General features: G+C 42.6%; 1 protein-coding gene and 1 pseudogene across 1 annotated transcript; both read right to left on the reverse strand.

The window, feature by feature from the left end:
• Positions 1-1596: 1596 nt before the first annotated feature.
• On the reverse strand, positions 1597-12382 carry efna1b (ephrin-A1b). The gene is made up of 4 exons (XM_061821013.1): positions 12163-12382; positions 4233-4528; positions 2573-2758; positions 1597-2497 (listed from the first exon to the last, which is right to left on the reverse strand). The coding sequence occupies exons 1-4, from the start codon at positions 12258-12260 to the stop codon at positions 2376-2378; spliced, it is 702 nt and encodes a 233-aa protein (XP_061676997.1). The 5' UTR covers positions 12261-12382; the 3' UTR covers positions 1597-2375.
• A 774-nt stretch (positions 12383-13156) lies between these two features.
• On the reverse strand, positions 13157-13275 carry LOC133501564 (5S ribosomal RNA; annotated as a pseudogene).
• Between the last annotated feature and the right edge of the window lie 3327 nt (positions 13276-16602).

Genomic DNA, 16602 nt, shown 5'->3' on the forward strand with positions numbered 1-16602 from the left:
TATCAAATAAATGAATTGAAATTATTGTCTGTTGCTCTGACTCAGTTGCAAAGTATAGCAGAATCCTTGTTGTCCTGACAACAATTAAGTTTGACATCTACCAACAGCCCTTGACACATAATTTCCACTCCATTATGTATTTGCTTCATTCTGACATTTTATTTATGATTTTATTATTGCTTCACCTTAGTGTCTTTGGACAGTGTAGTTTCTAAAATATTAAATTTGGTCATTGTGTGAGAATGGGATCTGCTCAGTAAGGTCATTGTTGCTTTAACAGGGGTGTCAAAGTCATTTTTGTCGTGGGCCACATTGTTATTCTGGTTTTCCTGAGATGACCATTACGACAAACCATAAACCATAAAAATCCTTAATTGCCTTATCACATTCATCCATCCATCGATTTTATTCACCGCTTATCCTCATGAGGGTCGCGGGGAGTGCTGGAGCCTATCTCAACTGTCCATGGGCAGGAGGCGGGGTACATCCTGAACTGGTTGCCAGCCAATCGCAGCGCACATATAGACAAACAGCTGCACTCACAATCACACATGGGGGCAATTTAGAGTGTCCAATTAATGTTGCATGTTTTTAGGATGTGCGAGGAAACCGCAGTGCCCGGAGAAATTCCTCACAGGCACAGGGAGAACATGCAAACTCCACACAGGCAAGGCCAAGATTGAACCCGGGTCTGTGAGTGTGAGGCCACTGCTTTACCATCTGATCCACCGTGCCGCTGCCTTATCATATTTACATACAAAATGTATAAGCTAGCTTTGGAATCAGAAATCAAGGGTAATGGGTTTTCAATTATTGTTCATGTTTGATAACAAAAATGCTTACAATATCTTAAAGTTATCAGTTATGACATATGACAATTTGAAATATTGGTGCAGGTTTTCCCAAGAATCATGGAAGTTGACAGATTATTTGCATTCACAGGCCATATAAAATCATGGGCAGGCCAAGATCTGACCTCTGGGCCATGAGTTTGACATAGCATGGAAAGAGTGTAACATTGTACAATATATATGAGACTTAGCTCATCTCTAGTGAGTACGTATCAAGCAAATATGACATGATGATGGAAAAACAAACAAATGGTCTTTATGTTCTGGTTTGGGATGTAGGGTATATCTTGCATGGTTTTACAGAGGATAGCGACTTTTGACAGTTTTTGGGGAATTCTGAGGTTTTTGACGGCTTGTGTGCCATCTCTCCCTTTCACTCCAACATGTGGGCATGTTCTCATCTTTCGCCTGAAGGGAGGATGTAAGGAGCAATAAAAGAAAGGCAAAAACTGGACAATAAAAAAAAGGGGCAAGTGAGGAGGCAAGAGTGACACCTTCACACCCGTGTGCCAGTGTGCTCTCGTCCCGCACCAGCCGTGACATCGCACCCCTTCATCACCCCTTCCCTCCCCCAATCCATGTTTGGTTTGCAGTCTGTGAAATGGAAGCCAGAGCAAACTGCGGCACACGAATTGAAAGTCGAGGCTGTGAGAGGTTGGGAAAGACCTGTGGGTGGACTTGGATGGCGGCGGCGGGGGGGGTGTTTGGAATTTGCCAAAACGAAGGGAAAAAAAAACCAAAGACATTTATATTACAAGACTTTCTTTTATTCCACAAGTTTTTCACATCTTAATACTTATAGTTTATGTATGTACACATTTACATATTAAACATAGAAAATGACTGTACAGTGTATGTATGTCCCTTCAGTTTGAGGTTTGACACGTTGGGGGCATCTGCAAGCATGTACCATGAGAAGACTGACTAAAAAACTATGCACTAATAAGGTTGAATTATCTGACCATTTTGTTCCCATTCTTAGGTCTCAAGGACTCATGATGATTTGCAGGTACAGAAATTAAACTTTTTTTCAAGCTAATTTAGGTTCTAATAAAGCTGATGATTAAAAAAATTGGAATATGAGAATTGCCTTGTGTTTTATTCAGAACAGGAATGAGAAGTTCAGTTGCGTTTTCATCGTGAACAGTGGTACAGTACGTGGATTTTAGGCTTGCAGATGAGTGCTACACAATAATGTCACAAAATAAAAACATCTTAAATAACAAAAACGCTATTGTGACAGCAGCTGACACAGGAACTGGAGGTGTACCCTACTGAGTGGTATGGAAAAAAACAAACCAAAATAGCTCCCAAAAAAAACAAAATAAAATGCTGCTTCATCCTCATCATATTAGAAAAAAAAAATGGAGGTCCTCTTCTTTGGAGTGATCCACACTCTACATTCACATCACAACACACACTCACAGTTTGTATAAAAGCTCTGTAGTCATTATATATATATAAAAAAAGTGTCCGTGACCCCAGTGACCAGCACTAGGCTGTTTCCCAATGTTTTTGTTTTGTTCAGTGTAGCATCGCCGCTAACAAAACCGGAAGGAGCGTCAATGCGAGCGAGCAGGAGACGAGCCGCGTTCCTGAATTTCCGATGCTCCTCTGGACGTTGGGCTCCATCGCGGTGGGGTCGTCTGAAAACACAAGCGAGATAGTAAGTGATCATGTGACTTCATGAAAACTTGTGCGGCAGCAAGTAGATTCCTCACCAGCCGGGAGACGATTGGAGAGGTTGTGAACGCCTCCGGTTGAGGCGGATTTTGCTTTTGACGCATCCGAGCTCTTCTCCATCTCTGCTTTGGATTTGTCCGTGTGAGTTTTTGCCAGGTTTTTCTGGCCATCCACGTCCACTCTGAGCCTCAGACAGTCCTGGCCGTGGTGATGCATTGGCTTGGCTGTTGGGAGCACACACACAGACGGAACGTTGATTAATATACAATGTTTTTTTAAACACAGTGAAACAGTGCAACCTCAAAAATCGTGTAGAATGCAGAATTTGAAAGACCCCTGCACACGTATTGCTTTTTGTGGCTTGTTTGCAACACTTATGCACAAACTATAGATGAAGTGCAAAAGAAGAAAGCACAACGCAACATTCACAACTTTTGTCGTCACTAATTATTAAAGTTAAGGTTGAGTGTTTTGTTGTTTTTTTTTTACAATTGTTTACATTGGCCAGACAAAAAATGAGATGTGGGTGCATTATGCCAACACTTGTGCGTTGTGTGTGTTTAAATAACATGTCTGTCAGGAACTTTCAAATTGTATTCTAACTTCATTTTAGTGGAATCATACAATTGTTACCTTCTTTTGACACTTGTGATAGGTAAAAAAAAAAAAAAAGGTCAAATGTTAACTTTTCACCACTTTTATTAACTAGTGAACTGTTTCCTTTTCTCTCCTGTCTGTCAGGCGTATTCAAGTGGTTATTAGTTTGACTTAATTTGACTGTAAGTAACTTCATTTCACACGTGTATGTGTTGTAAATCTTATTTTGTACCAATTGTACTATGCCTAGAAGCTTTCTGTCGACTTTTCTCTCTCTCCATTACCTCGGTCAGACTTGAAGTGGTTAGTAGTTTTACTCAATTGTAGTTGTCTTACTCTTGTATGGCAGTAAGAATATTCAAATTTGTTTCTTTTAAAACTAATTTTAAAAAGCATAGATGATGATGATATGCGGTGACCTATTCTCTCTCCAATATGTCTGTCAGGTGTCAAAGAGCAAGTAGTTTCGCTTTACTTTAGTTGTACAAGACAATGATTAACTTTGTTTTATACTTTTATGTCTTTATTTTGTTTTAAATAGGAGGCCCTGTAGCTCAGTGGTTAGAGGACTGGTTTGATAAACCATGGGTTGTGGGTTCGTATCCCACTGGGGCCTCCCCTCCCTGAGAAGGGTTGCGTCAGGTGTAAAAATTGTGCCAAACATATATGTGCATTCATCTGAGATGACACGCTGTGGCGACCCCGAAAGGGACAAGCCAAAAGAAACCATTTTGTTTTAAATAATGTTACTTAAATCACTTTACATTATTGTACAACATACGGAAGTCTGCCATAAGTGAATCACGGTTAAGAATGTCACAATGTTACATTTCTAGCAATTTGGAGCTTTTTTATTAACCGTTACATTTTCCCTCTCTGTTATTTGTATGTCAGGTTTCAAAGAGTGAGTAGTGTATGCCAGTTAAGAAATTGCAATTCAAACGCTGGACAGTTAATGAAGGTGTACTAAATATTTGGTTTCATTTTGACTTTTTATTTCCTATATTTCCTATACGAAAGTGTTTTTCCCGACCATCCTGAACTATGAGCAGGCTAAAAGTTTGCTCTGTACTCTCATTAATATTTCAGTTAAATACTTACAGATGTAATAATAGCTCTCTCCCTGCCTGAACTCCTTGCCCAGGGTGAAAGGCGTGAAGCGCTGGAACTTCTCAGAGAACTTCTCGGGGGCGTGAGGGGCAAAGGGCCGCGAGCACTCCCAGCGCAGCTGGTCGAAGGAGTGCGGCTTGCAGACGTCGTAGTCCGCCCTGTCCACCATGTAGAGCACGTAGCGCTCGGCAGATTGTGGCGGCACCTCGCCGTGGGCGTAGTGCGGGCAGATGATGTCTAGGTAGTCGTTGATGCGGACTTCCACCTTGTAGTCGTCCCAGAGAAAGCTGAGGGGAGACGAGAAAGGCGGATTTAATGACCAAGGGCCTCGCAAATGTTTTTATTGCAAGCACCCACGTTGACACTAATAATGAGGTTTAATTAGTTGTGTCGCAATGCAACACACGCCACTTTACCCTCTGGTGCGCGTGCAGATTATTTGTGTGGTTCAGCATTGGAGCATTCAGCGGTAATTACTGTGACAATCCAAAAGAGACCAGTCAGGTCGGACTTGTTAAGCCTTGGCGCCATTCCGCTACCACACACCACTGTAACACTTTAAGTCACTTTTTTTTTTTTTTTTTTTTTTAACAGTCTCAATGTGTTTCTCTCCAATTTGCTTCCATCAAAGACAGAGACAAAAGGGGCGTGGTTCGGTCATACTGACGCCCTCCTGCTTCTTTTCATCTTTATTCCTCCTTTAGGTTTTATGGCTCTTTTCAAGCCCCGCCGTCTCCACATTGCTCACTTCCTCGGTGTGCTTGTGTTGCTTTCTAGCATCGCGTGTGTGGTTATGCTAGAAAGGCAACCTCTTAAGAGTGTAAATTGTCATTCAGTATACGTGGACGAGGGGTTTGCAGCGCGTGAAAGCAGCGAGAGCTCCTGTGCGTTATTTGGGTGTCAGTCGGCATCAAAGCGCAGGACGTGGTGCCTCTTCACCCCACTCCCAAAAATCCTCCTGTTGTTGTGGCTCCTGCTCGGACCCCGTGGCCAAAGCACAGACACAGTGGCTCCAATCAAGGGCCTTTAACCCCTCCTTCCTGCCTCTGCGTGTGTTTATATACATCTGTGTGTGTGTGTGTGTTAACACTAACCCACTAGTCAAAACATGCTTTGTTACCCAAGCACAATTCTAAACCTGTTAGGTGGCGCTAATAGGCCGATCAGCCCCCCACCCTTCTATGCTATCTGAAAATATTTTGCAACCCATTTAACCATTTATTCATTATCAACCTGAGTTCCATCTACTACAATGTTTCTTTTGTCCTCACTAGTAGCAAAATCAGCAAACTAGTAGAATGACTAGATGGACCTTAGTTGAACACCTCCATGTTACTAGAGACAAATCTGCATATCCGAGCACCACCAGTATTACAAGTGAAATGATAAATGTTAACTAGTAGAATTAGCATTAGTACCAGATAGCCTGCTAGCAGCATACAGTTGTCAAAGAGTATCCAGTGTTGCCTCACTCGTAACGTGTAGTTTTTCTATTAGTGCTCAGGAATGTCATACTGTAATGGAAAATAACTACTGGTATGACAGCCTCTCTACTAGTGCACCATAGTCACTCCACTAGAGTGTCGTAATGTCTTACTAGAAAGGATAATGAGTGTATATGTAGGTTAAGACTGATATCATGGATCTGGAATAAATACTCAAAAATCTTGCCACAGTATCAGTTGTGTACCTTTGTACTTTTATGCATGTTTTAGCAAAGGCATAAATTAGAACTCGAATTGACTAAACAAGCTTTGTTTTCCAACTATAGTCTTCTTTATATTGGTGGGCCCAAAGAGGACCAAATGGATAGTGTTGCCAGTTCCATTCACACCAATCATCATTGGGAAAAAAAAAAAAAAGTCTCCTTTTATTTATCTCTTCTGCAACACCTCCAATGGCCAGCTAATTAAAAGCTGTTAAGCGGTCTGGGCCAATGTGTTGACTAGAAAAGGAATGGAAGACAAATGAAAAGGGCGTAATTCTACCCTTTGGCTCCCTGTAGACTGGAGGCCTTCGCGTCCCACAAACCTCCATAACTTGCCCCCCGTGGAGATTTCACTTTACCGTGACTGGAGCGGACATGTCGGACATATGAGCTCACCGAGCCTGCTTTTTCTCTCTCAATTAAACCCAAATTGAGACAGTGTTGTGATTATTTTGGAATGTAGCAGCAAGGCCACATAATGCAACAATCAAACATTTATTCTGACGTATGAGCATTTATGGTTTCAATGTTTTTCTTCAGAGGATCGATAGATTGTTGCATTTTCATGTTTCACTCGGATCAAATTTCGTAAGGGGCTTAGGTTTCCCAGACTCTTACATCTGGCCCATCAAAGCGCTCTTGGCTGGTGCATCTCTCGCTGCCACAGGCTCTGACACTTCTCATGCGGGTGAAAGTCGCGTTAACGTGATACTGAGGCTGTGTCGTCTGTATGTGGGGCCAGGTGTTCATGTGGGCTCACACTGTTGCAAAACCAAATTTTGCTCAGGATTCCCATGTGGGATTTTCATGAGAAAGCCCTCGGAAAACCCAAATTCAAGCATTAATAGAGCACTGCACTTCAGTTGGATTTTATTTTCACTCATTACAGTTAAACATTAATAAGAAACATTGCAACAAGTACTAAGGGATGGACTAATCAAATACTTTTACATGCTGTTGTGGTGCACAATGGACATTACCTTCTTTGTTGAGTATGAAATATACCAAACTTTAGACATTGTTTTTACGGAGTCTTGCCATGATCACACCAACTTATTTCTTCAAAGAGTGTAGTGTGTCCAACTGCGATAACCTCAACTCATAATGGAAAATATCGTCTTGAAGTGTCAAGGCAAAGATTTGTTTTGCGCCAACGTATTTTTTTTGCTAATTATTTGAGTTATTCAAATAATTGTTGCAGCCCTACTGGTAACACCGAAGAAACAGAACTCTGTCATTGACTGAGGACCCCGGTAAAATGCAAAGTTTGGGGAAAAAAAAGTGTACATGTAGTAATGCTTGATGAAAACAGGAGAGTGTGTGCTCAAAGAATAGGTTTGAGAATGCAATGTACTGAAATGAAGTATCGGGTCTGGTGCAAACCTGCCTATTGAGGGCAACTCATGCCGGCGGGGCTCATGAACACATCTGTTTATTAAGGTCGACTAACTGTTTGTGGCAGAGGTTGGTCAATTCTCACTAATGAGATTTCTCGCCAGGCACGTGAGTCTCGATAACATTTGTAGGAAGCACCCAGCTTTTTTCACCATTGTCATTTTCTGCTGCCTCCCGTACAAAAAATAAGCCATCGCTTACCCTTTTCTCATTTCACCCTGACTGTGCTACAGTACCTCCATTTGTCTCAGGAGCACTTGGCTGGCCAGTTTGGGGTCAAACAACTGACACGCTCTTTCACTGGTGAACACGTGGGTCAAGAGGTCAGAGTTCACGGTTGCTGTGCTTCACACACCCACCCGAATCAGAGTCAGCAGCAGCACACATATCTGTTTCACACAAGCTAAATTGCAGTCAGCAAGAGTGAAACACTAAACAGATGAACCTACGATGCACCCTCCCACCACCATTTGCTACTCAGGTGATCAGAAGTATGTGTGTATGTACTGGAATGTTACGACGAGGGGGTTGCGGGTTGGATGGTTTAGTGCCAAGGACCCATATTCAGATGCGCTAATTTAATACCCTATTAATTCACTGTGGTGTGTCAGATTTCTGCCTCTTTAGCACCACCCAAGGAGCTGTCAGTGGTTCTTCCACTATTGGATCATTCTAGTACAGCTGACTGTTTTTTAATATATGTAGCTTCAAATACGATGCAGTAAGGATGGGCACAATAGTAGTTGATAATGGATCATTACTTTTTGTGTCACTCGGGTGGAGATAATTGAGTCTTGAAATGATTGTGACAAAATGCAGTGCACACCAGAGTTGAGTAAAACTGGCTTTGTTGTCAAAAGAACAACATGTATGTTCCTTTGCTCAATAAAATTTGAGAAGTGCGTATTTATCAAAGGCATGGTAATGGGAGTTCATTTAGAGATCCCCTTCATCCTATTCAAATCCATCAATTGTTGATTTCACATCAAGGAAATGTAGTCAAAAGGTTATCCGATTATGAACTGCACCTCCAGACTTCTTTTTGCACAATGTTTCCTAAAGGGATAACCAGCCCAGCCCAATTCTAGAAACTATTTGCACTTCTGAGTGCTTTTATGCACATATACAGACAGTCCATCTCTTTGGCATTTGCAGAAAAGGAGGGTTTAAAATTGTCACTGCTGCCATTTTATGCACTTTTAAGGCCCCAAAACTTCTCCCCTCCCGTCATCCATCACTGTCCACACTCTCCTCCTTTCATCTGCCTCTCTTTTATTCTCAATAACGAGACCCCCCCACCCCCGACCCCGGGCTTTTTCCGTCGACATAATGTGCCAGGGCTCTTCATCCAGGCTAATTTCTCAACAGAGAGTTCACCCTTCTCTCACCCCTGTGCCCAGACCTTGACTCCTCCCCTCTGCACCCTAAATCCTTTTACCAATTCCCGTATTTTTTTTTTTCACATCCTCGCATTCTGTCAGCCATGAACAGCAAAAGGCTAAATGGTATCATCTCGGCTGAATACGGCGGATGGATTCCGTGGGAGTTAATCCATGTCTGTGTGGGAGGATAAATTCTGCAAGATGTTTGCATTAAAACTCAACCCGAGTTCTTATTTAATTAAGGCGAGACAAAACCCTCCTGTGGGGCTAAAACCGGCCTTTAGGGGGCGATGGTGGGCTGCAAGCAGGATTTGCAAAACTATCTCTGAAATGCAATGAGTGAGCTGTGTACACAAATGTATAACGCATGCCTGGCCACACATATTACAATGATGGGGCCTCTGGAATACGAGCAGAGTTGAATGGTGCTCTGACCACCTCCAGTGGAAAAATACCAGGGCCAAAACAGAGAATGGTCTGTGTGAAAAAGGTTGGGGGAGAGAGAAAGTGACTTGGGGCGGAAGAAGATGAGGAAGTCTGGAGCACAGATAAGGAAGTGAGAGGAAGAGCACAAAGAAGGGGAGGACAATCAGAGAGCTAGAGTACATCCACAGACAAGTGAGTGATGCTCAAAAAAGAATTTAGCCCTGTTATTGATTTTTTTTTTTTTTTAAATGGATGCGCTCAAAGAAGGGTTTGACGTAGGACTCATTTATAGTCATTAGTGACACAATACACTATGTACCCGATCGGGCTCATTACTGGACTCTGGGGTAACCATGAAACAGTGAGGACCCATACATTCAGTATGGCATTCACAAATTCCAGTTTTGTGTATTTTAGAAACTCTCCAGTGTGTTTTCAGGTTAGAGGAATAAAGATATTGATTTGCCTCTATCTTATAATAGTTTGGTGACATCGAGTTATGTTGAAGTGATTTAGAGCTCCATTTAGACATAAGTATTTTTTTCACCTTATTGTAGTATCTTGATGCCAAGGAACTGTGTTGAAGAAAGTTGAGGAGTTTCATTTATACAAAAGTTGTACTTTGCTGTCATCTTCTGGGATTTATAGGCATCTATAAATCAATCATCAATTACTGATAAATTTTTGATTTGACGTCAAGGATTGATTGCTTTTTTGGAGTCATCCAATCTGAGCAAAGACTTGTACCATAATGAAAACCAACGCACAAGAGATGCTCTAGCAAGCTGACACATTGTGCTATGCTGACAGAATCGACCCAAAACAGAGAAAGTACAATTATGTACTTACTTTCCAAGTATTAAAACCATATCGGGGATTATGCAAGGATGGATGCTTGTGGCTATTTTTGCCTCATAGATTGAAGAGGACATAATGTAATGAAATGGGCCAAAACGTTACATCACTGGATCACAGAAGGGGATAAAAAATAGCACAGAGCCAAACCAGTGAGATGATAGTTTTGTGTCTATGGGTCAGATGGTCAGATTACAAACCGTCTGTAATCTATGTTAGTGTGGGTTCTCATTCTCAAAGGATTAAAAGGCTCTGCGAGCAGACAGGAGACAGGCTGGTTATGAAGAGAGGAGGGCTGAGAGTGGAGGAGTTGGGACACTGGCTGGGGTGGGGTCGATATCTTCCCTCTAAACTCCAACGTGCGTGCCGAGACAGGCCTGCCGACTGCCTCTGCAATCATGGCCAGACGTCAAACAGGAGTCCTGAGTGACACAAATCACGGGAATGCGCGGGCGGGATGAGCTTTAGGAGTTCGAAACAACTTTAGTAAGAAACGAATCGCAGACATAGAACACCTCTCTTAAACACACAACACTGGAATGCTGCTTGATGCTAATATTACCGTTCAAGTCCACCGGCACCTCTCTCGCCACCCGACAGTGTGTGTAAGTGTGACTCACACATTTATCAAGTCTATGTGACGATGTCTGAACTGCTGGCCACTCCCCGTTTTACTCTGACGTGTGCACAATAACAGCAGCCCACAACTAATCTCCAATCATTTCCCGTTCAAAGTTGGCTGGAGGCAGAACCAATAGGTTCTATTCACTAATGCCACTACGCTGACATAAACAAGAAGAGGCATGTCACATGAAAAACAAGACTAGACCTGACTGTGAAAAACACGCCTCGCCACCTGTCATGAAGGGGGAAAAAAAACCACACACACAAACACCCACACACGTACATACTAAATCATTACTGGACACTGCTTCAACACACACACACACACACACACACACACACACACACACACACACACACACACACATACTCGCCTACATGAATGGGCAGACTGTTGCCATCTGCTCACCGCCCTCATCCCTAAGACAAATCACTCGCTGTACAATCGAGAGAGAGAATCAATTAGCATCACTTATCCACAGGCACGGCACAGTCAAAGGGTGCTGACGGATTTACCGAACCCCTTCAACAGGTGACCGATTGATCACCACGGGGTGGGGGCCGGACTGAGGATAAGTGATGCTAATAAAGGATTGTGAGGAGGAAAATGTGTAAAGTGGTCATCTGTTTAGAAGCTGCAAAAAATGGATTATAGGTCACATTTTGACGACTGGTAATAGTGTAACTTTTATTTTGATAATATAATGACTACTCCTGTTATTTTCTATTCTACAGTGGTGGTCCTAAAGCATGGGGGCCATGTATAACCTGGGAGTGCCTTTCATGGAAACCTTCATGAAGTTCATTTAAACCTCCAGGAAACTGGCCTGTGTCCCCTCCAGGTGTAGTGACTCAGGTGCGTCAATACGTTTGAGTCACCTCGGCTGGAAAACAACTCAGAACTGCAAACTTTCCACCAGCCCTCTCTCTTCTATTATAGGCATTGTTTTAGGCTCTTTCTGGCCCATTGACATGTTAAAGGTCAATTAAGAGAGCCACTAATGTAATCAAGCGGGAACTGATGGACCTTAATGGCGTTTGCCTTGGTGTCCCCCCCCCCCATTAATCGAACGAGTAGCGAGTGAGAAGGCTATTACTGTCCTACTTAGACCAAATAAAAATAATAATTCTTTTTTTTGCACAGCTCGCACTGAAAGCTTAAGAAATCACACTCGTCCAAGTCCAGTCGCATCGATCCTATTGAGTGGCCGGTTAAAATGACATTTCTGACCTCCCAGAGGGCTGAGAAGTGCAATCAGCATTTTGTGCAAGCAGTACAACACTTAGTGGCGCCTCTTTTGCAAGTGTACGTATTGCCATTGAACCGTGCGGTGGTGTTAAAAAAAACTATCTGGACTGTTGCTGCTTCCATTGGAAAAAGTCAGACGCAAAAAAACAAAGTGTCTAAATGAAACGGATGGTGCTACTTAGCTGACGTTTAAACTCTTCAAAGGACATGAGAAATCACGTCAATGACTTCATACGAATTCAGAGGACATAAACAATATTGTGCACGCTCGTTGACACTTACTTGGGGTTGGAGCTGTTCCAGTAGACGCTGTGTCTCTCCGCGCAGGCGAACCAAGCTCCGACCGACAGCACCAAGCACAGCACGCTCGCCAAATCCATGGTTGAATTTCTAACCGAGCAAGAAGCGCTTCAACAAATTCACGCGAGTATTGAAGAGTGTTTACTAGAAGCAGCTCAGTTGTTCCAATCACTGGAGCGAAATTCCACTGACTGGCCAGAGCGCGACTCTGATGTGTTTTGTCTCCTCACGACCCCGCCCCTCATTCTGCGGACAGCCAATCATTGCGAGGTGGCTGTGTGAAGACTCCGCCTGCCAAGCAGGAGCAAGTGCAGACGCGCCCACCAGCTGCTGGAAAAAACAACAACAACAACAAAAAAATAACAACAAAAGCTACAAAACAACCCAGAGGAGTTGTAGAATTACAACGCCGGATATAAAAAAAACAAGAATAATAAAAAAATACAAGTAAGAATGAAATAATTGAAAAATAGTTGACAGCATCATATGGTCACTAAAATAGGAGAGAAACTTAAATACGGCTGGGAGACAAAATGCAAGTCACAAATACAATTTTAAAAATCATACAATCAATGTAAGAAATGGTGACTAAAAGACTGGCAACCAAAACAGAAAGGAATGGACAATAAAAAGTAAAAGAAGACTACAAAAGTTGTCCTTGATTCAAAATTGCAATGACTGATTATTGGGAAGTAAGATACAGTACACAAACATTTCATAACTGCACTTTTACATTTTTTTCAGACACAGATTCACACACATCTCTATTTAAGTATTTTCTAAAGTCTTGTTACATTCAAAACTACTTTTTTTCTCCTTACCCTATCCTGATAGGCTCTTTACCTTTATCAAAGACATGTTTTGTTTCCAAATCTTCTTTCCTTTCGCCTTGTCCCGTTAGGGGTCGCCACAGCGTATCATCTTAGATGAAGGCATATTTGTTTGGCGCAGTTTTACGCCTGATGCCGGGGAGAGAAGCTTACAGCACCTAGTATTCCCAGGTGGTCCCCCATCCAAGTACTGACCATGGCCAAACCCGCTTAGTTTCCGAGATCTGACGAGATTGGGCGGTCTCAGGGTAGCATGGCCGTAAGCCATGGTTTGTTTCCAAATACATTACATTTGTTCAAAGATATGTTGAAAACATGCAAAGTCTCATACCAATACATAGTTCTCATTTGTTGAGATATAGCTTAAGCAACTTTTTCACCTTTTGACTTTTGCTGATTTTGTGGGCAAGGATAAAACACAGCCCCGTGACATCACAGGGGCTGGGGCTTATACTTTCTAGCACGACTTCCCTCCCTCACTATGTAAGAACAAAGTGACATCATGCCAACTGGCTGCTCAGCTGTGAGTTAGCTGTGCTAAGATTCTCAAACAATGCCCATTTACCAATGCAGCATATTGGTAGCAAGCTAACAAAGACTGTACCCTGAAAATGTGTCTCAAATTACAAAACAGGTTGGCAACATTTTTATTAAGATGCCCCAAAAAGGAGGAAACAAAAGAAGTGATAGATTAAATCTTTACAGACACATGCAGATGGCAAGCTGAACATCAACACCACCATCCAACTCTGCAGTGTGGAAATCACAATGGCGAGTTTTTTTCAACTTTCACCAGACAACGTGGGTAACTTGACATGAGCGAACAAGGCAGTGTCGACAGTGTCACTACGTGGGCTTCCTCCTACCATGCCGCTGTCATCAGGCGCCATGTTCGGCGCTAACATTAACAACGAGGGTAAATTGACATGTGTACTGTAGTTACTTTTTCTGATTATAGTCCAGCGTGATTGTGGGTGTGACTGTTGTCTGTCTCCATGTGCCCTATGATCGGCTGACAACCAGTTAAGGGTATTCCACGCCTCCTGCCCGATGACAGCTTGGATAGGCTCCAGCACCCCCGTGAACCTCTTGAGGATAGGCGGCTCAGAAAATAGATTGATGCACATTTCAGTCTGTACTTTTTACTTTTATGCAGTACAAGTGCTTTTGCCACCACTGGAGCCTGATGATAAATGTCAACAAGCTGTAAGATTTATAAAAAAAACAGTTAGGCGTGTCATACATTCTGTAGAACATGATGTAAATATAACTGAAAAACAACCATTTTTACCCCCAACAAAGATTACAAAAGTATTTGTTAAATTACACAACCATGTACATGTACCATTGTACACTGTGAAACAGACAGGAATGGACATTAAAAAGTGAAAAAAATATATTTTCCCAAAGTTTTCTCGAAAGCCAAGCGTTGTACGTGTTCTTACTCTGAAACCCAATGTCTTATTAAGGTGCTGGTACTACCAGCTGCCCAAAAAAAAAAAAAAAAGATAGCTTCAAAGTGTCCCAAGTGCAGTGATAAACAAATTTTGACCTTCAAAATATGCAAAACAAATCTAATTGGTTGGGATTCAAGTACCTAACAAGCAAAAACTGGAGTCAGCTCAACAGCTATGCCTAATGGTGTACTGCAAACTTTTAGTTCTTTAAGTTTTTATTTAGTCTGTCCATCACTCCTCCACTGTATATTGTCTAAACTCATTTGGGTCGCGTGTGAGATGACAACTATCTCAGCTAACTTTGAGTGAGGAATGGCATGCAACCTGGACTTGTCACCGGTCAATCGGAGGGCACATAAAGTCGAGATAAAAAGATTACCCCTGTTCCAGTGACAGGTTTTCGCAAATCTATATATATAAAAATGAGCAAACATAATTTCCAAACTTTTTCCACTATAATGGGACCAATAACCTGTTCAATTCAAATGAAGCTCTTTTTCTGAGCTAATGTTGCATGAGTCATTGGTCCCCCGATGCTGCTGCAATGTGTTAATTTCCACGCGTTAACTCCTGGGATTTGCTTTACACACATTGTGTTATATCATGTGGAGATGTTGTAACACTATTGTTCTGTGTGCGTATATTCTCTTGTGACATATTGCACGGTAATGCAGTAATCTACAAAAACAGTTTGACTGCTCATGTGAGAACCCCCCACATGAGAAATGTGTATTTAATTCCTAGCTGCAACAGTCCAGACACACGAGTGTGCTGATTACATTTTGTCAGGTAGTAAAGAATTATTACGCTCTTATCAGTCTGATCTTGTGGTCTCCACTCGGGCCCCGTCCCCAGACGGGACTGCGAAAAACATGGTCACAGATGGAGTGGATAAAATCCAGGCCGTGGTGTGTCAATGGGATTGCAGGCCCAGCAGGAGAAAACTTCCCTGGGGCAGGGATGGAGCCCAGCCTGGGTCAGCTGGCTCCGTCTCCCATAGCTGCGGGGGGAAACAGGAGGGGGTATTGTCTCTACATGGATGTACATAGGGGGAGTGTGTGTTCGTGTGTATGGGGTGGGGGCCTGTCTGCTGTCCTTAGGCTTGGCTGGGCAAGCACACACACGCAAAACTACTCTGACACAGAATCCCTCACACACACTCAGGGGGTGTTAATCATGGCTGTGGGAGATATTGCATTTTAGTGACGGGAAAAATAACAGAAAATGATGTGTGAAGGAAAAATACTGGCACACGTAATCATTTAAGGAATACATTCACAGGCAGGCCACTTCAATAGCTACTTGCTCACTTTTTAAAGCGATTATTTGAATTAAAAATATTAATGATTCAATAATTACGGTGAGACATCTGCCTCACAGTTCAAATCCGCCTTCGCCTTCGTGGGCTTTGCGTGTTCTCCCCTTGCCTGTGTGAGTTTTCTCTGGGAACTTCATTTTTCTCCCACATCCTAAAAACATGGATTGTAGTTTAAGTAAAGACTTACATTGCCTTTATGAATGTCAGTGCGAATGGTTTCTTGCCTGTATGTGCCCTGTGATTGGATGGCGACCAGTTCCGGGAGCTTGGTCACTTACCCCTGTGAATAGCGGGGCATGACTGTTCCACTACACTATGTCACTGTCAGTCAAAATCATCTTCGTACTTTTTTTTTTCGGACATAGCTATTATTTTGGCTCACTCGTGCAGTTGTGTCTCAGCGTTCATTATAAAACTTCGAAATAGAATCAAACACAAAAGGTAACCAATCCACTCCAAACTGGTGTCATCCAACTGGACACTGCATATTGATTACTTGGGGAATGTATGCATTTCAAATAGTTCCAAATGATTCAGAATTAGCCAGTGACTCACAGGGTTGAGACTACCAGCAACTGGATCGCCCAGTTTTCACTCTCGCTCACACACCAAAGTGGGTGTACGGCGCATGTTCAACGGTCCCCACTCACTCCATCTGGATTGGCACACCTCCCCCTGATCGTTTAGACTTTTAGAATCCACAAATACACTCCGTCTCAGTTGAAGCAGCCAAGTGTCAGACGGTGGGGATCTCCCTTCATACACTAGTCATGGAAGATGAGCAATGTTCTGTAGATCCGATGCCAAAAGGTTGCTG

The sequence above is a fragment of the Syngnathoides biaculeatus genome, chromosome 5 (genome assembly GCF_019802595.1).
Source record: "Syngnathoides biaculeatus isolate LvHL_M chromosome 5, ASM1980259v1, whole genome shotgun sequence".
Lineage (NCBI taxonomy): Eukaryota > Metazoa > Chordata > Actinopteri > Syngnathiformes > Syngnathidae > Syngnathoides > Syngnathoides biaculeatus.